The sequence below is a fragment of the Pangasianodon hypophthalmus genome, chromosome 2, assembly GCF_027358585.1.
Source record: "Pangasianodon hypophthalmus isolate fPanHyp1 chromosome 2, fPanHyp1.pri, whole genome shotgun sequence".
Classification (NCBI taxonomy): domain Eukaryota; kingdom Metazoa; phylum Chordata; class Actinopteri; order Siluriformes; family Pangasiidae; genus Pangasianodon; species Pangasianodon hypophthalmus.
The window spans coordinates 23,814,584-23,835,908 of NC_069711.1; the positions used below are offsets into that span (position 1 = coordinate 23,814,584).

Genomic DNA, 21,325 nt, shown 5'->3' on the forward strand with positions numbered 1-21,325 from the left:
TTTTATAGGCTGATTAATAGTCGAATCCATTTGATATCAACAGTGAATATTTAAAATAATTATATGTGTGTGTGGTGTAGTAGTCCCTTGGTGTCTTGACAGGATGCCAAGTTGATGTGAGGCATATTTTTTGGAGTAGTAATAGTTACCTGTACCTGTGGCTGGTATAAATGATGGCATGATCATTAGTGGACAGAGGCTAATGAGATACAATATGTCAAGGTCCATCAGGCCGCCCAGACTCCACTCGGCTAGGTCAGAATCTAAATTACTCACTAAGTCATACATTAAACAGAGGCTTTGGCACCAACCTTCACTTTTGCTGTCTCCTTTCCCCCTAGGCTTAGGGGTTTAATGAAGCCCGAAATGTCTGCAGGATATTTTTACTTTGGAGAAAGAGATAAATATTAGAGAAAGAGATTTATAGCAGAAGAGTGAACTAAAGAAATAGATGGATTAAAAAAAGAAGAGAGAAACTACCATAAACTAAATGGTACAGTAATATTTCTGAGAGTTGTGTGAGTAAGTTAGCTTATTGATGGAGCATAATTATTAGTCTACATTATGTTAAAAATGACAGTACATAAAAAGAGGAGTACATAATGAGGGATTGAGAGGCACATGCCATAACAAAGTCCTTTAAGCATGTCCAGCTTTTATGTCATACTTCTGTAACAACTGCTTTCATTGTGCCCTGAGGCAGTACCAAGGGGGAAAAAAAACTCTCTTCTGCTCAGATTTATCTGGGCTTATGTTCTTTGCATCTGCTAAGAGACCAAGCCTCTGCCTGTCAGCTATTATTATGGCTACCATTGATTCTTTTCAGCTTCATCGGTGTTGCTCACAGCCTGTGAAATAAGCAGATTTGGTGAACTTCACGCAAATGAGTGTGTAATGAACTCCATCCTTGACCCTGAACTTCTCAGAACTCTGTCAGAACAAAGAAAGCAATAAGCCAGGGGAAATCAATCTTTAAAAAAGTGACTGTGATCTTAAAAAAGATCTCATCATTAATACAATGTGTGCATTGTTTCTGCGACTGTAGAGGTACGAAAGATCTTAATTCTGCATTCAGATAGGTTCATGAACTCACAGTTCAAATTACTAGATATGTCACTGTAGAAGCCTGAAAGTATAAAAAATAATATCTACTGAAGAAAATGAGTTTTATGTATAACATTCAGTATCATTTGCTAAAACAGCATTTCGTGTTGATAGGTGTGCATTCACACAGGAGTAATATCAGTCACAGGTTCCTCATTTGGGATGTTATGTAAAGAATAAAACATGCTGGGGAGTGCTGTTATAGGAAAATAATCAATGACAGGATGGTGTGATACAGCCCGATGTGCCCAATGTGAAGTGGAGTTAATTATTTTTCCAATAACAGCATGTCCTGGTTGTTTTGTTCTACAATAGTTATTGTTTTGTTCTACAAAACTTTCCAAAAATTACCATTTTTAATTAAGTAATGAATGACATATTGTACTTTTTATCCATATATAGTTACTGTATGATGTGGAAGGTTTGCAAGGCAAATTAGTTTTTTTATATCACTTATAACAGTTATAAACAGTTGTTCACTCACCATCCTCTCTTTTTAATAAGGCTAAAAAAATGCAGCTTGCCATGTCGTGTCATTAATGAGACTCTGGAAAGAGCAAACTGTCCTGAAGACTTCCCCATGGTGGAAAAAAATCTTCCTGACTGTTACAAAATTCTGCCACTGAAGACTCCATAAAAGATACATACACGATAAATAAATGTCTCCTTACAGAAAACTTCCCCATATCAATGCTGATATATTTTTCTTAAATACTTAAATATTAATGGATATAGAGATTATATTTTTGTTAAATAACAGCACAGTTTTTTAAATCTGTTTTTCATTAGCCTTAGATTATGCAGACGGTCCACCATACAAGTCTGTGTTATTTAGTTGTTACTATAGAAACAATATTGTATTAGAACTAGTGCATTACTACAAACCTGTGCCTTGAGCTGCAGCTGGCACTACTGTCAGAGCTGCTGTGATAGAAAATTAATCAACACCTTCTACACAATCAGAATGGAGAATTCATCGGTGCTGTGGTATAAAGCACCACTAATACAGGTCCAATAAGAAAGCACATGCTATAGCCTACAAAAGCCAACATAAGACCAGCTTTCCATTGAATTAGCACAGCACATGTCCTGTCTCCTGGTCTAAAGAGCAGTGTGTGCTGTAGCAAGAAAAAAAAAAAAAAAGTTCATTGTCGACTTTCACAGCTCACTAAATGCCTCCCTGATGTACTGCCACTCTGCTGTGGCTTTAATGTCTAAACATGTGACTGCCTCAACCAAACTCTGTTTATTTAGTACAGATTAGTTTTTATGTGTCCTTGGCAGAGTTACTCTAACCATCCGTCTTTCTGTACAGACGTCCATATGGTGACACTGATGCGTAACTGGGTGAGGGGGGAAAAAAGGAAAGAGAAAAAGATGGCTCTCTCACTGTGTGATTACACCGCCCTCTGCGTGGCTGATCAGCAGCTGCCAGGCTTCACCAGAGCAGGACGGAAGCATGAGGGCACAGGCAGTTTTTCCATTTCTGTTTTGTGCTGAAGTGAAAACAATGGAGAGGCAGAGAGGAACTGATGTACACTAGGTGGAGTGGCTTTTAGGTGACCCAGACTCCCAGCACTGCTACAATAGCATACTGCTTTCTGTTCCACAGGAACCCTCACACAAACAGGAGGTGAGCACTCAGGATACCGTGAGCTGCAGTGGCACTATAAACATCATCTGGCCAGCTAATCCAGTTATACAAAATTAGAAATGTACGAGTACAAATGAACCAATATCTCAGGAAATATTTACATATAATGGTTTATTATCATTGTGCCGCTCAACCAAACCCTGAAATGACTTGGAATACAGATTTTGTTTTTATTTCAAATATAATCTTTTTGGTTCAAGATTTTCCTGAGATCAGCATTGCTTTTGCACTTGCCCAATAGTTGCACCTGCGTGGTAGAAAATAGGATCAAGTGCTATAAGTTGCTGAATAAAATGGCTGGAAACCCTATTGTTAAATTAAACAAATTTGTAGTGATTAATGTAATAATTACAACCAGGACTGCAATATACTGGCAATATTTTAGACTCCAATTAGATGGTTATTTCAATGCTCAGGATGGCTCTTGTCAATGCTCGCTCTCTAGTCAACAAAACCTTTATTTGTAATGACTTTACTGGCTTTAACGTGTTGGATTTTTTCTTCGTGATGGAGACCTGGACAAAACAAGGTGACTTAACTCCTTTTTCTGAATTAGTGCCTCCCAGTTTTGAATTTTTTAATACTCCCCGTCTAACTGGTCGAGGAGGAGGACTGGTGACGATTTTTAAAAATACGCTGCAATGTAAATTGTTATCCTCATCAAATTTTACTAGTTTTGAGGCACAGTTAATCCATTTGGAGTCTTTTAGACCTGTTTTGATCATTTTAATTTATCGACCACCAGCAACCAATAGCAAATTTATTGATAAATTTGCTGATTTTTTGGGTGAAATTTTGATTAAATATGATAATATTTTAATGCTGGGTGATTTTAACATCCATGTCTGCTGTGCTGCTAATGCCTTGGCTAAGGACTTTTTAAATCTTGTGTCCTCCCTGAACTTGCAATGGTTAAAGGGCCCCACTCACTGCCTCAGTCATACATTAGATTTGGTCTTGACCTATGGTCTGTCTATCGCTGATATTGAGACATGTAATATCCCTCTTTCTGATCATATACCTGTACTGTTCACAGCCTTCTTCACCATGTACTACATCAATTCAGGAGTGCTGGTCACGTGTTTTAACTGCACAGTCCAGTAATGATTTCTCTGATATGTACCTGGAGGCTCACCAACCTCTTACTTTAGATCCTGTTATTTCCAACATGAATGTTGAGGATCAGGTGCATTTTTTTAATAACAGGTGTTCTAATATTTTAGACCTTATTGAACCGTGCAAGCTTATTAATCTAAAGCACAAATCACGGCCATGGATGAATAGTGATATTCGGGCGATTAGACAGCAATGTCACCAATGTGAACGCAGGTGTAAGAAAGACAGGCTTCAAGTGTCCTATGAAATGCTGAGGGACTCACTGCACACAATTCAGAAGGCTGCTAAGGCAAAACATTTGTCAGAAATCATTGTCAAAAATTCTCATTGCTCCAGAATACTATTTTCAACTATTGATTATGTGTTAAATCCCCCAGTGCAGACATTCCCAGAGCTTTCTTCTTTATTATGCGAAAATTTCCTCAAGTATTTTGTAGATAAAGTAAATAGTGTTAAGGCTCAGTTAGCTATTACGGTAAGCCCTGTCTTAGATCCCGCTTTATCCAATATTCAGTGGAGTGAATTTGAATTAGTCTCTGTACAGACGTGCAGAGAAATCACCTTAAATTTAAAATCCACTTTTTCCCCTAACGATTTCATGCTGTCACGACTTGTTAAACAAACTTTTGAGACTATTGGTCCAGATTTAGTGACTATTATAAACAGTTGTCTTCTAACAGGGGTTGTACCGGATTGTTTTAAATTAGCGTCTATATTACCTATCCGTAAGAAGCCTTCACTTGATCCTGCAGTTCACTCAAATTTTAGACCAATTTCCAATCTCCCGTTTCTATCGAAAATTTTAGAAAAAATTGTATTTTTGCAATTGCAAAACCATTTGAGTATTGGTGGTATTTCTGATGTTTTTCAGTCTGGTTTTAAAAGTTTGCACAGTACAGAGTCTGCCCTTCTGAAGGTTTTTAATGATATATTAATTACTACTGATGCGGGCAATATTATGGCTTTAGTGCTTTTAGACCTTAGCTCGGCATTTGATTTTGTTGACCACGGTATCCTGTTGTCTAGGTTGGAGCATTGTATAGGTATTAGGGGCACTGTACTTAACTGGTTTCGATCTTTTCTGTCCAACAGAAGATTTTCAGTTAGCATTGGCAAGTACTCTTCTTCTGTAGCGCAGTCTACATGTGGTGTTCCTCAGGGATCAATCTTGGCAACGATATTGTTTTCACTGTATATGTTACCCGTGTTATCTATATTTAGGAGATTTGGTGTATCATATCATTGCTACGCTGACGATACTCAGCTCTACATACCACTTAAACGTGATGATAATTCTGCTGTAAATCAATTAACTGCCTGTCTCCTTGAATTGAAAACGTGGCTTACAAATAATTTTTTACATCTAAATAATGATAAAACACAAGTTGTTTTGTTCAGATCAAATGGCAAAACTAATTTGAGCACAATCGATTTGGGGTCTCTTACCTCATATCAAGTCCACGACGCTAAAAATCTGGGTTTTATAATTTGACTGCGAACTAAAGCTAGATAAACAAATTAATGCCACTGTGAGTTCTCGGCTTTTACCATCTTCGTAGATTAGCGAAGGTTAAACCCTTCCTGAGCAGGAAGAGCTTTGAGATTGTAATACATGCTTTCATCTCTTTGCGACTTGATTATTGTAACTCGTTTTATTATGGCTTGCCGGTCTCATCTATACAACGACTTCAGTTGGTTCAAAATGCGGCTGCCAGTTTGCTCATGGGCAGTCGCAAATGGGTACATATTACACCTATCTTACGCTCGCTGCACTGGTTACCGTTGCAGTACCGTATTGAGTTTAAAATTTTGCTTTTTGTGTACAAGGCTGTTAATTGTCTTGCTCCTCAATATCTTTCAGAGTTGCTTACTGTCCACAATCCTGTCAGATCACTTAGATCTCAGACTACACATATGTTGTGGATTCCCAGAACAATACTAAAATGTAGGGGAGATAGAGCTTTCTCTGTTGCTGGTCCCAAACTATGGAACACTTTGCCTCTATTTATCAGAACTGCTTCTACAGTGTCTGAATTTAAATGTCTGTTAAAAACACATCTTTTCTCCTGTGCTTTTAACGATAGGTGATCGGGTTGTTTTAAGGTTATATGGATTCTACTGCTGTATACAAGACTATGCAATACTATTGCAGCGATTAGGTCTGTGCATTTTTTAAATGCTGTAATTAGGTCTATGCTTTATGTACAGCACTTTGGTCAATGAATGTTGTTTTAAATGTGCTTTATAAATAAATTGAAAATTGAAATTCATATATAGCCATATTAGTCTTTTATAATTTTCATTTTTTAATTGTCTCTTGCATGTTAATGTTGTATTACATTTGACAAAAAGCGCTTTTTATTTGGCATAAAAGCAATTGACAAAAAATAGGATTTTCTTATGTTTACTTTAAACATGTGAATGGAAACTCAGCTAATATCTATATCTAATACAGATCTTGTTGCTAAAAGTACTGTAGCATGTGATACTCTGTTACCTCCAGCAAAGTGGGTTAACAAAGAATTTCTCTGTCATTTCTCATCCACTCCTACTGTAATCTGCAATATCAACTACTGTTAAGTTTGTGCTCAGGAAGAAAAAAAGACTACTTTTTGTCTTTAGCATGTCCCCAAAAGACTTCCCAGTGCAATACTTTTCTCTCCCACAATATCACCACTAATCGGTGTGGGTTCCCTCAAAACTGGTTAAACGCGCTGGTTCCTCATTTCAGTTCTGCTTCCATAACAGTAAGAGCTGATTTTTTTTTTTTTTTTAAAAAGGACATTGTAATGATAGCGATGAATATCTGTGAAACCAAAAACCATTTACTGCTTGGGGATGAAACAGCATAACACCAGGTGCATCTGATATTAAAGTTGCGGTCAGTGATTATAATACTTGGCAAAGCTCTCTTGACATTCTGGCTCAGAGGAGAAGCTCCTGTCTCTTTAGCTCAGAAAAACATCATGGACTCTCAACATCCAAACAGTTAGGATAAGGATGTATTTCTTCTTGTCTGTTGAGTCAGAGAGCTCCACCACTAACTTTAACATCCATAGTTTACATGCATATGTTTTAGGTGTGTGGCTTTAAACAGGACCCTGAATGAAGGAGCTGTATTTCATTAAAATAACCACCTAACATCTTAAAATCACTAACTGTATCTATATCATTTACTTAGCACTCAAAAGTTTAAAAGGCTGATAAAAAGGCAAAGAGTGTCCCTGAAGTCCCATTATAGTGAAATGCCACTGTGATTCATTAGGATGGAGGTAGGTCGATATCGGCTGTGAATAATTTCCCTCTCCTTTGATATGCAGTTCATATCTATCCTTGCCTGAACTGTGAAAACAAAGGAAGCTTGTTTTATTTCCTCACAGATACCTAGGAACAAAAGGTCAGATATTTTTGTCAGAGTGTTGGCTATTCACAATACAAGAATGTCATAGTCATTTTTTAAAAATATCCATCTGATATCAACTGTGTCCCAATAAGCCTTAAAGGAAGAATCATTCTCTACAGATAAACAAATTACCCACAATGCCATACTGCTAATAGTGGTGTCAGTGGGCTTTAGCTCTTGCTTCATCTCAACCTAAAGAGAGGGATGCACCAGCGCTTTAAACCGTTAGTCTGTCCAGCTCTCTCACCTCCTTATCTGTACTCTCTGCTCAAACATGTTAGCTTCCAAACCTTAAACTTTCATGCTAACATCAGTGTCAACACCATCATGCTCATCACCAGCACCACTGCTTCACATAGCTGCATTGGAACAGTGAAACTCGAAATAAGAGGAACAGTTTTCTCCCATTATACTGCATCATCAAACTGTAACATCAACGCTGCAGACAACCGCTAACTTCTCACAGGAATAACGAAACTGCAGCACCAACCAATGAATTAGCACCATTAGCTTTTGTCTTGAGTAATTACTTGAAAAGTTCTCCTTCTGATGTAGCCAAAGCTGTTTGTCAGTAAAGGCACTACTAAGAAAAAACATCTCGACTATCCAAGCTATCATCTATAGGACACACTTCCTATATGCATAGTGTTCTGAATGAATAAGGACAATTTGTGAGACAAGGCTTGATGAGCACAGGGATTCAGGGCCACTCACATACAGCTGGACCTTTATAGGTGTAGACCTTTATAGATGTGTACTGTATGCTGCACAACATGCGAATCCATGGTATGATACTGTAAACACTGTGATACACAAACAACTTACTGTTGTTATGTATAAACAAAGAAAACTACATGATGGGCTCAAAATGGTCAAAAGACTCAAAATGATCAAGATTCTTAATAAGAAATGGTCCAAGTTGTCCTATTCAGGCAACTAGAGGAGTTGTGACATGGACTTTCATTTCCACTCAAACACTATCCTGAGTAACAGAGTAAAGTTTTTAATGGGACTCTGCCTCATATACTGACATCTCGCAGAATAAATATATTAGCTGCAAGCGACATTTTACCACATAAAATAAGGCTTTCCAATTTTCTGAGCAAAATTGCATCTTATCAGCTGACAACACGATCCCCATCTCATCACCCCAGACTCCAAATCACAACCCAACACCAAAAAGAGACCTATGTACAGAAAAACACAAGCTATGCAGATACACGCGCATACACACACATGAGCATACACACACATGGGCGCACACACACATCTTAAGGCAGTTATATAATATATGTGGAAGTGTTCTTGAGGGAAATCTGTCAGACAGCAGGGAGGATCATGTTACAGTAATAATGAGGGCAATACCATAAAGCAAAGGTTAGGCCAACACGCATGCCAGAGCTGGTCTACAACACTCCTGAGAGCTTGTGTCTACAATTATTGCAGTTTTTACACTGTATAGACAAGTAACTAATATTTCTCTATGTAACCAAGATATAGAGCGCCTGCTTTACTAGCTTCTGTGTGTTAAAATACAAACATGGTAACACCTGCAAAAAGAAAACACAAGCTGATTAACTAATTTACCACCGCCAAGTGAGATTTAAGCCTGCAGGTTTTTAAAAAAAAATTATGTTTCATCATCTCTAAAGAATGAGAAATTTCCTCAAAATTATGACTTAATATTACGGTGGTAAAGTCAATTTCTTAATAGATACTTGTCACACATTCACACCTCTACTGCCAGCTACAGCTGGGCAATATGATGTTATAATATCAATATCATGATAAAATATGTCACAATACATTTTTCTTTTGTATTGCTGGTATCATTATTTTTATAACAATTAAATCTGGTTATATTGTTAACATTTCGTAATGTATGGGCTCCCCAGTGGAGCACCAGAAAAGCATCTGCTCTATGGTTCAGAGACCACAAGTTTGATTCCCGACAATCCCTGAGTCCAAGTGAGCAAAACTGGTCATGCTGTCTGGGGGATGGAGACACTCGCCAATCGTGGACGTGTGAGAGCTCAAGTGTAGAAGACGAAGAGGGCGGATAGCACTTTCCTCCATGTGTGTTACGCTGTTTTGTGATGCAGTTGGAAAGATGCAGTTGGTTGTCTTCATGTCTCAGAGGAAGCATGTCAGCCTTCACTGCACATTCATACTCTATTATAAACACTTTTTCCATGCTTCACTGGCTTTAATCAGCATTATACCCACAACGTAATTATGCAAGTTTCAGTTTTAGCTTACCTGTTTGAGATCCCAACTTACCTCAGCTATCACAAATAATTAGCACATGCTAACTTCATGTAAACATTGCCACTTTGCACATGCCATCATTTGAGCAACTATTCTTTGATAACATTCCCACTGACTGCACACACAATCTCAGAGTGCAATCTCAGAGTGCCTCGTCGCTCTGGAGATCAGGAAATCAGGGCCAGACAGTGGTGCAGCTGTTTACCTTTTTGTCCTTCAGACCCTCATCGTCTTTCTTAGCAGCATCCAGGTCAGTGACGCCTCGGCTGAACTCGTCCACTGTGCTGTCAGGGAGCGGCAACTCCTCTGCGTCGATGTCCGTCTCTTCAGCCAGCGTCTTCTCAGCTCCAGTCAATTCCCGATCTGCAGACAATTTATCATCAGTGTTATCAACCCGTATCAGAATAATTCGCCAAATAGTAAAGAATATTCCAGCACTTTTTTTTAAAACCTAATCTCTACCCATCATAACTGTATCTGTTCTATACTTATTACACACAATAAAGCTGACATGCTTTCCTGTGTTGAGAAAAGAATGCTAAGAGGGGTTTTCACTCAAATGTATATGTACAGTTGTTAAAGTTGTGGTTAAGTGTCACACAATGTAGTTTTGTGGAAGTGATTACACATCAATACCACAACAGTGTAAGTAATGGGAAATACTGTTGATACTATTGCTCAAGTAGGAAATTTGGGTAAGTAAGAAATATAACATGATGAGTCATGTGTTTATAAGGAAATAATCAACAGTGGGGTGGTGTGATGCAGCCTGATGTGAAGCTTACTGTTACTGAAGTTACTTTTACATTAGAGTTATATTTCAAGTCCATGTAAAAAGCTAGTTCCTGTTATCACTTATGTTATAGCAGCTATAAACAGTCGTTCTCTCACCAGCCACACTTTTTCTCTCTCGGAAAGTTAATAAAACAAACAAACAAAAAAAGCAGCTTGTCGTGTTATTGAGAAAGCACAAACTCCTCTGTCCTGAAGACTTTCCTGTGTCTCCACCGACACTGGAGACTCCTTCCAAAAATCCTAAATAAACAACTCCTCATAGGAAACTTTACCATTTCAGCAATTACACATGTTTTTTTAATCTTGTTATGTGGCACTTTCTCCATACAAGTCCTTGTGAATCAGCTGTTACTATGGAAACAATAACATATTAAAACGAGCGCACTAATATAATGGCTTGCAACTGGGACTATTGTGAGAGCTGCTGTTATGGAAGATTATTCAGCAGCATCTGACCAGGCATTGTTTCACATTTGTATCATTCCCTCTGTGAGCACAAAGGTGTTTTTATGACTGTGAAAAAGATGCTTTTGCTAATATTCATGAGATGTCCAGATTTCATCCAGAGTTTTTAATATGTCCTTGCTAAGACGTGGACAGGTAGATAAAGTTTTATCATACATAATACTTAAAACTTAAACAAAAAGAGAGATATCTAAAGGCCAGGCAGAACTGACTAAAAATATGTCAATAATGTCTTTTTTCTGAAGGACCTTTTTAAAGATGTTTGTTGGTTCTCACTAATGAGTGTAATGACTCAAGTTTTAAATCGGAGTTACAGTCGCATACTTGAAATGCATATTTATAGAGTTCAACAAATGTCTTAATATTTTCATTTCATTTTAATGTTTTCTTAGAAATGGGAAAATGCTGAAATTTGTGTCTCAGGTAATAACACACACTACAGATAGAGGTAGCAGTAGAGACGAAGGTTCACTATAAATCACAACACAAAGAATAAAATTAAAATGAACCATTTTGAACATAAAGCACACACGTGTAGATATGTAAAAAAATTAATATATTTAATTTTAAAATAAAATTAATATACATTTGAAGGACAACTGGAATGTTTATGGTTGATGGACAGACGTGTGTGCAGGAAACTGAGGATTATTCATGTTCTCCAAAATAACTACAGGGAGTATTAAAGCTGCATGCTTTTTCCATGTTCACTCCTGGCTCAGTGGAGCCTCGGTGATGCTTTTAACATTGCTCCTGAAGCAGCGAGTCTCACATTGTGCTGGAGCTGATGCTAACAGGAGTGTGTCATATCCCTGTGACAGTGATGGCTACGCTGGCGCTGGGGCTGGGCGACTCTCATGAGGCTGAGTGCTGGTGCGTGGGTGACGGGGAACTCATATGCATTTCAAAAGGAAGAGGCTCCAGAGGGAGGGGAGAGCACAGAGCAGGATAATATAATAAGCCTGAACTCATGGCTCAAGGAGTGGAAGAAAAAGAGCCACTGATCATCACAAGCACTGTTTGACTAATTCCCTGTTGTTAAGTCTGACTGTGCTGGGCATAATACTAAAAAATAGACTTACTCTCTATGATCCCATGAGATGAGTATGAAGGGCCTGTTTAATTATATTCACTGAAGCAATTTCACAACTCATTCCTTGGTTATTTTGCTCAGTTGAAAAGGACCCACTTAATATTTTTAATATGAGTGAAACAACGCATGTGGCTAGCTCAGTCATCCCTGATAAAAATAAAAGTTACACATTATGTTTACATCATTTTGATCCACAAGTAACAAAAAAGAAGAAAAATGTTAGATTTTTATCTATAAACAGAATAAACTTATTCTATCTTACAATATAGCTTTATATAACATGTATTTTTGCTTTATTAAAGCAATTTCATGAATACTTAATTTACTCCTTATTTTCTGTTTGATTAAAATGACCCACTTGATATTTTTACTAAAAACAGTACGAAACATTAAAATTTATATGCTTTCAATTTCATGATTTCTCATTTTCTGTTTAGTTAAAAAACATTTTCTCCCCATTTTCTCCTCTAAGACTTGTGAAGCCAGCCCTATCCTTTCAAACTGCTGCTCATGCTGCGTCACAAAGCATAGGAACACACTCCAAGGAAAGCACTATCCACCCTCTTCCACATACGTGAGCTCACAGACGCCCACGCTTGCCTAGTGTCAATGTGATTGACAGTTGAGAGAGGGTAACATCATCCCTCCCACCCAGACAGCACGGCTCTCACGATTTGAACTCGCAATCTCTTGACGATAGAAGACTTTTCTGTTTTCACTTGAAATCTTTTACTGAAAGCCCAACAGAATATTCACATTTCTTTGCCTTGCAGAGTTTATCTAATGAAGGTAACTGTTTATTCTGTGATATTTACATCATTTTGACTTAAGAGTAATAAGGTAAAGTATACGTGCTACTCCACTGAAACCTGTTCCATCTGTCTCATATTTACACGCCCATCTGCACATATTCAGATCTCCAGTCATGTCAGAGTGTTGTGTGCGTATCGTTTATGCTGCTCATATTGAGAATGGATGTGTCTCGCTGAGGGAACAGGACAGTGACAGCGTATGTTTCACCTTGTAGACCGGAGTCTGTGCAGGTCTTGGGGCTGTCAGTGTCCTCCTGGCCGTCTGCGTTCTGCTGTGTGTGCTGCAGGCTGAGTTTGTGACACACCTCGAATGCTTGACCCACGGTCCGCACAATCCGCATGGCCTGGCTCTGCAAACAGTGACAAGCACAGTAATTTTGTAACTACTCAGTAATTTTGGAAATGTACAACAAATGAGTCGTTTAATGTTAGAGCTGAGGATGTGTAGTGAGTGAGCAGAGAATGCGAGTGTGTGCTTGACAAACTGGCTGGCTCACTAACACGTGGAAAAGCAGGAAAATGCTGATGCAGGTGCTGTCAAACTGAGAGATTAGTTTTAGATGTAAGGGTGTTTGAGGGAACAAATTTTTGGGCCTGTCTCTTTTACCCAAGATCTATGTGCAGGTGCAGAGTTCATGTGTCAGGGTATTGCTTTAAAAACTTTTTATTCACTTTGCTCCTGTTTCCTCACTGATACATTTTCAATTGTCAGCATTCAATTAAATACAATTGTATTTCTATAGCACTTTCAACAACAGGTATTGTCACAAAGCAGCTTTACAGAAATCCAGATGTAGATTTAGATCCCTAATGAGCAATTCAGAGGAGACAGTGGCAAGGAAAAACTCCCTGAGACCACATGAGGACAAAACCTTGAGAGACTCAAAAGAAAACCCATCCTCCTCTGAGTGACACCGGATAGTGAGATTATAAATCATTACAATATACAGGGGTAGAAGAAGACACTCAGTGCTATTTTCTCCGCCTATCAGAGCTCAGTGCAGCTTCATCTCTGCAGAGCTCTGATAATATTCTTTCCTCTAACATTTAGCCGAGGAAGTCAGGTGTGTGAGACAGCGAGGGTCTCAAAGAACAGTGGATGCCTTGTGAACCCTGTACACTTCAGCACAATGGTCTAAAAGAATCCAGCAGCTACTCATCACCAAGACACCATGCTGAGCTTTTGGTAGTTACAATGAGTGCAGTTACACAAAACATCTCAACAGAATGTTCCAGCTTTTGACTGCCTACACTCCATCTACCACATCTGTTAAGTATGTGTCATTACCACAGACAAGAATTGATGTTTCCCTGAACTAAAAAAAAAAAAAAAAAAAAAAGACCTAGAAAATCTGTACACTCAATACTAATTTATACAAGTCACTTGTTCTTAATTCTGTCAATAAACATCTACACGAAATGCATATATTTGTAGTACACTTCTGTGGATGTTTCATCTGTACAATGTGTCCTTTCAGAAATGGGGCTACTTTTTCAGAGGGACGAAATGGACACAAACAGGCAAGGACCTAATTTTCACTTGATCTTACATGGAGACCACAAAATCCTCAAAAGGCAGACGTAATCAGGATTACATTTTTCTGTATTTCTTTATCCAGTTTTAGAAATTGTGAAGTAATAAAACACAATGAGGCATGCTATTATTGAGAAATAACAAACATTTCCATTACATGAATTATTTAGCAATAACAGCACGTCCCAAATTGTTTTATTCCTCTTATAGCAGAGCACTTCGCCAATGCTAGCAATTTTTGTTTTGTTAAGTTGTACATTTGATCTATTCTTAGTTACAGTTTGTTATGGAATGTCTGTGAAACAAGTTAGTTCCTGTTAAGATATACCGCACTTCAGATATAACCAATCATTCCCTCATGAGCCTCTCTCTTTTCTCTCTTTTTACTGAGAAATCAGAAAGCCCCTCCACCCTCTGACTTTCCCATGTCTGAAAATGTAAAGTTACAGTTTCATCTCTGACCATTCCAAAGCACTGACACTGAAGACTCCTTCCAAAAAAGCTAAATAATGTCTCCTCATGCATTTTAAAAATCTTTTTGTCCATCATAAAACTCCAAAGACCAAACAGAACTGAGAATTCAACAGCAGTGCGGTATAAACCTCTAAAACAAGCTTTGCTCAATTCAATTCAATTTTATTTGTATAGCGCTTTAACAACGGACATTGTCACAAAGCAGCTTTACAGAAATAAATGGATTCAAAAAATATATTGTAAATATGTGAATTTATCCCTAATGAGCAAGCCAGAGGCAACGGTGGCAAGGAAAAACTCCGAGACGATATGAGGAAGAAACCTTGAGAGGAACCAGGCTCAAAAAGGAACCCATCCTCATCTGGGTGCAACGGATAGCGCGATTATAAATAAATCCCTTCTATTATTGTGTACTATATGGACAAATAGTGCAATTGTGCAACCAGTAAATTCATCACAGTTTTTGCAAGAAGTCCAGTTGGTTAAAATCTATCCACTGTCCACTGATGGAGTTCTGAGTAGGAAGGTGCTCGTGGCAACCGCAGCCCCAAAGCCACTACAGCAATCACAGTCCCAAGCCATCACACTTTGTTAAGACGTTCCTTTCATATCTTATCACATCATTTTACATTTATTGTTACATTTATTGAGTTTTGAATTTGCATAGTGCAGTTTTCAGATGATTGTATATGTTTATTAATAACCGCAGCCTTAGCGTACAATCACATTGCAATGTAGTGAAACCCTTCTATTGCCAGCAGGTCAGCTCTTTTGGGGTGTGTGTGTCACTAAAATTGCTGTGATTTGAGTTGACCAGAGAAAAGTTAGTAAGTTAGTTTTATGTCCAGGTAAATGCAGGTTAAAACAAGCTTGTTACTCTGAAGCTTTTGGATATCTGAAAATGTATTAAATTCCAACAAATGTACACTTATATCCTGAATTTGCCTACATTTTAACCCAATGTACTTATCATCTCGTGAGTGTGAACAAATTATGTATTTAAACCAGTTATTTCCAGCTAGATGTGACTGTACCACAGTATGGGCATGATTCATAATGACACCCATGCCACATTCAACAATCTGATTCATTCATTCATCTACATTGTTTATTCTGGTCAGGCTCGCAGTTGATCTGGAGCCAATCCCAGGAATGATGAGCATGAGGTGAGACACCCTTAACTGGACTCCAGTCCATCACAGGGCACCGTGCACACACACACAATCATATCCTCACTCACACCTAGGGGCAATTTAGAGCAGCCAGTCAACCTAATGGGATGTTTGTGGACAGTGGGAAGAAACCAGAGAACCCGTAAGAAACCCAAGCAGACATGGGGAGACCCTGTGAAACTCAGGGATCAGACTGGGGACCCTGTAGCTGTGAGGCAACAATGCTTTCCCTCTGTGCCACCAATGCCACACATCTGACTGACTGGCATCTGGAAGATTTTGCTTCTAGTTTTCGAAAAGTTAAAACACTTCAGTTTTTTTTTTTTTTTACTGTCATTGCATGCTTTGTGCTGCTCTCGCTCTTACAAGAGGGACAGCACAAAAACACTTAACATTTAACAAAGCTTATTTTCTGAAATAAATCAAAAGAAATGGCATGACTCAATGAGACCAACGGTATGGCTGATATCACTGCAGTGTGAAGGCTTCTGCCCCTGAAGAGCTCCAGGCAGCGCATTGCAGCCCAGGTACAGCTGGTGATGTGCAATGACGCCACTGAAAATGTGCTTTACAGTGATGAACGGTGATGCTGGAGAAAGAAATGAACCAGGGAGCCAGGAGCTTTAATCTCTGACGAGCAATTACGTTTCACAGAGCCTTGCGTAAGATAATGGGCCATTTCTGAGTCAGTGTGTTCCAAAATGGCCACATTTTCACCTGAAGAACCCACATTTCTCATTTCGCTGAATGAGAAGAATGGGTGGATCTGCATGTATCAGGATGCCATCATTCATTGCTTTGTATTTAGAGGTGAGACGATGCCCAGAGATTGAGCTTGCTCTTTCTGACAATTACCAGCAAGTAAGAAAGTCGCTTTGTCTAAACCCTGAGGACTAAACTATTGTGGGAAAAAAGCTGTGAAAGAAAATCTTGAAAATGGAACAGACCATTACGAAACCCAGTGACATTTTTTTTTTCCAATCCTTCCTTCTTCATTTATTCAGCTTTAAGCTCATAACCTGAAACTAGCTTTCATTTCATGTTTGTATTCAGGTCTCATCATATACATATTAAAAGGTCACTAAACTGACAGAAGGAAATGATACTTGATTACTCCACATTAAAGATGCCCCCCAATCTCCTTTTGGTTAATGGAATATCCCTTCAATAATGCTGCTTCTACTTCCTCAGAAGTCAAAACTCAGAATTGTGTCATTTTCAACTGTGCTTTTGAGCTAAGCTAGCCAGCAAACTGTGATGAATGATTAGTCAGTGTTATAGGTTTTACAAGCAAATACTTGTATAGCCATGTTGATTTCACATCACTTGCTAAACTCAAGGTCGAGGAGACTATCCTGAGTTTATGAGTAAGAATTCCAAGTTGAGGGGAAACATTTTAGAAGTTACAAATTTCAGTCAAATGGAGTGCAACTCTTTCGGGTATTTAAATATTTAAATTAGGCAGATATGCCTAGTTTTCCCAGTTCCAGTCCACTAAAAATTTAAAAAAGCGTTCATCCCTAAGCAAACCTATTTAGAACATATCAAATCGCCAGAAAGAGGAAACAAATAAGCTATGTTATTTGGGTTAGCTCTTTGACTATGTTAGTTGATTAGACCGGATCTCAGAAATAGCAAATGGAGAATTCAAGTCTGAGCTCAACTACAACAGTGACGGGAAAATGTTATCTTTTGAACAGTAACAGTGTTCAGTGCTCAACATGAGCATCATGTGCTAGTGTTAATGTCTCAAGCATGCTCATCTTCAAAATGCGTCAGTTTCCAGAACAAAGAGAAAACATAAGCTTTTCCCCGTCGCATTTACGCAGCCACTCAGTGCCAGTATTTACAGCTGCCAATTTGTGGCCATATTCAGTTGTAGAGAATCCTGGAGTATGTTGTTTGCTCATGGTGGGTGAGACATGTTAGAAAATCCTCCATCAGCCCCCTGTCCAGGCAGAACATAATATCTACATTTTATACAGAAAATCTAAATCTGATTGTAAAAAGAAAAAAAAAAACAAAAAACAGCTGAACCAAGGTATTTCCCTATCACTTAATTTTTTTTGCCTTCTATTAATGAACCTTTCATCAGGCACATGTTCTTGGTTTGGCAAGTTCACCAAGAAAATAAATGCAAAATTAAGCAAATCTTAATTCTTAAGAATCTAGAAATTCTTTTTTATTTTTCTTTTACTTTTGTATGAAAAACAAATTGACTAATATAGTAGCAAAAATTTGTCATTAGGGGGCCAAGCACCAAAGATGCACAGGCAACCTTTGAATTGAATTGTTATTCTAGGTTTTCTTCTTTTTTTCTTCTTCTTCTTCTTCTGGGTAGGGTGTCTATGGGAACCCTACCTAGCCCTATGTGAAATTTGGCACACTGACTGGGGAGGGCCTAAGGAACATTCTGACCAAATTTGGACCAAGTGCTGCCAACACTCTAGCGCCACCATCGGGTCAAATTTGGGCCTAATTTGGAAGTACATTTATGGTCATAAAATTATTGAACTGTGTATCCAAAAAGCCAGGCATACCTGGATTCCATGGGATGAGTTCAATGCACCCTACGATGTCAATTTCCGCCTAGTTAGATTTTCCGCCATCTTGGATTGTGACAAAAACAGTTTTATCGCTCCTCTTACAAATTTGGTCCAATCATCACTAAATTTGGCACACGTCATCTTCAAAGTAAGCTTCACAAAAATTATCAAAAGAATTTTGAATACTCCAGAGAGTTTCCCCGTAATGGGGCAATGAATCTGATGGAAAAGCCGCCAAACAGGATGTGAGGCAGCATCGACTGTGAGGCAGCAACGACTTTGCAGACTGACACAAAACTTGGTAGGCATCTTCAGGACCATGACCTGAGGCTACACAACAAATTCCGTGACAGTGCCACCTACAGGTCAAAGGTTACAATAACATGCCAAAAATGCTTACACCTAACTGCCACTTTTGCTACTCCTCCTCCAAATTTTGTCCAATTTTCACAACATTTGGCTCACATCATCTTAACAAAAAGGAATTTTGATATTCAAACCTGCGCTCCTATAACACACTGGCAAATGCAAAAAAAAAACAGGATTTGAGGGTGTATCTTAGCAATGCATCTATGTATCATCACGAAACTCAATAAGTATGTTCAGGACCATGCCCTGAATGTACCCAAGAAGTTTTGTGACTGCATCGCCTTGCAGTCAAGAAATATAATAACTTTCTCTTTTTTTCTTCATATCATTTAGAGTATCATAAGAGTTTGTGATAAATTCAGTTCATTTTTCCTATAATTCCCTGGAGTATGCAGAAGTGAACGCACACTAACATCTGAAATTCAAGTGTACTTTCTGTCCACCATCTTGGATTTTGTTAAAAACTGTTCTTCCGCTACTCTTCCTACAAATTTTCTCCAATCATCACCAAATTTGACATACATCATCTTCAGGGTAAGCCTCACAAAAATTATTAAAAGAATTTTCAATATTCCAAATGATTTGTCCATAATGGGCCAATGAATCTGACAGTGCTGTATATCAGCAACGACTTTGCGCACTGACACAGAACTTAGTAGGCATCTTCAGGACCATGACCTGAGGCTATGCAACAAATTCCGTGACAGTGCCACCTACTGGTCAAGAGTTATAATAACATGCTAAAAAATGCTTACATCTAACTGCCATTTTTGCGACTCCTCCTCCAAATTTTGTCCAATCTTCACCAAATTTGGCTCACATCATCCTGACACCTGTCTAAACAATGCTGCAGCAGTGCCACCCTGCTGCCCATTTGTTCATCTAGACCTTTCCTCCTACAGTCAGGGAATTCCACCACTGTCCGTGGTCAAAACATACACATCATGAATGAAACTACAAATCACTGTTGAATCCCTAAAGTTATGGCTCTGCTTTCCTGTGATTTCTTAGGCAACAACTGTAGCGTGTCTGTGAATGTGTGGCTCATCGAGTCTAGGTGCTTGGCCCCCGAATCTTGATTATATGTATTTGCTCTGTGATCGTGTGTCTACATATTACTTCTGTATTAAAAAAGACACAAGAAAATAAAAACACAAAAATGTGAGCAAAAGTGAGTTAAATTAGCACAATATTCATTCATTCATCCATCCATCCATCCATCCATCTTCACTCCCTTTAAATGGGATTGAGGTGAGAATACACCCTAGATGGGACACCAGTCCATCACAGAGCATCATACACACATTCACACACTATTTCACACCTAGGGGCAATTTGCCATAGCTAATCCACTACTGGCATGTTTTTGGGAGGTGGGATGAAACTTGAGAACCGGAAGGAAACCCTTGTTAACATGGGGAGAACATTAGAAAAGTAACCCGAGTTCCTGATCAAACTGTGGACTCTGGGGCTGTGAGGCGGCGATGCTACCTGCTGCAATGCTACCTGCTGCACCATCGTCCCGCATCGGTGCACAACAGTGGAGATTAATTACTAAAAAGCAAAACGAGCCAAGTACAAAATGAATGCTGAAAAAAAGTAATTAATTTCTCTGCACCAGGTCAAAATTTTTAAACAGCTTTTAAAACAAGTTCTCAACTTCAAGTGGAACTGGAAATCTATTTTTAAACAAGACTGGGATCTTAATCTACATCTAATTAATCCAAGTTTATCGTGTTTCAAACCGGTGAATGCCTGGTGACTGAAGCACACAGTGGCTATTCATGCAGATAATCAGTAAAAACAGGAGATCCAGTGGCCAAGAACAGCATTACTCATCTCGGCTCAGCAGAGGCCATCATCCCCAATGAAAGATCAACGAAAGAATCTTTTCCTCCTCTCACCTTTCACAGTCTATTAAAATGCAGAAGGTCTGTTCTGTGGCTTCTGCTCTTTAATTGATCCCCCAGGGTGTCACTTTCTTTAACAGCTCCTCATAACGACACGCCAATTAATAGTGGACCATAAAACAGTGTGTTTCTGGAGCTCAGCTCTGGGGAGAGGGGTGTAATAGGTAGACATGTCTCCTGATTTACACAAGTCAGCCCAAACCTAATTCATAACTTATACAGGAAGTGAGTCAGTCCTGTTCAGTACAGCCTCTCTCATTCATAATAGAACAAGAAAGGAGTGTTTTCAACATGGAATTATGAATTAGGGATTTTATTTTCATGGTATCTGAGAACATACTTATTCACATTTCAGAGAGATTTTCAAATACCGTTTCTATTGCAGATGAGCAAAAAATACAAAGAGAGCTGATTTGCCGAAATGTATCACAGACATCAGTGCTCAGATGGCTTGAACAAGTGCTAATCATGCACAGATTTTGATCAAAATGGGTTTGTCTCTTCTTTTTTGCACTGCCTTCTACTAGCTCTACATTTATTACTGAAGTAATAATCAGTCCCTCCCTGGATTTGTCTTTTGATATACTGAAAATTCAGCCAAGGCACAGAA

At 38.6% G+C, this 21,325-nt stretch overlaps 1 protein-coding gene across 2 annotated transcripts in view; it reads right to left on the reverse strand.

Moving 5' to 3' along the window:
* nos1apa (nitric oxide synthase 1 (neuronal) adaptor protein a) overlaps positions 1–21,325 on the reverse strand; it is a 131,855-nt gene that overhangs the window by 33,490 nt on the left and 77,040 nt on the right. For both annotated transcript variants that reach the window (XM_026933216.3, XM_026933217.3), the window contains exons 6-7: positions 12,919–13,060; positions 9,751–9,908 (exon numbers count right to left, since the gene is read on the reverse strand). In XM_026933216.3, coding sequence (XP_026789017.3) covers positions 9,751–9,908; positions 12,919–13,060 — 300 coding nt within the window. The remainder of the gene's footprint in view (positions 1–9,750; positions 9,909–12,918; positions 13,061–21,325) is intronic.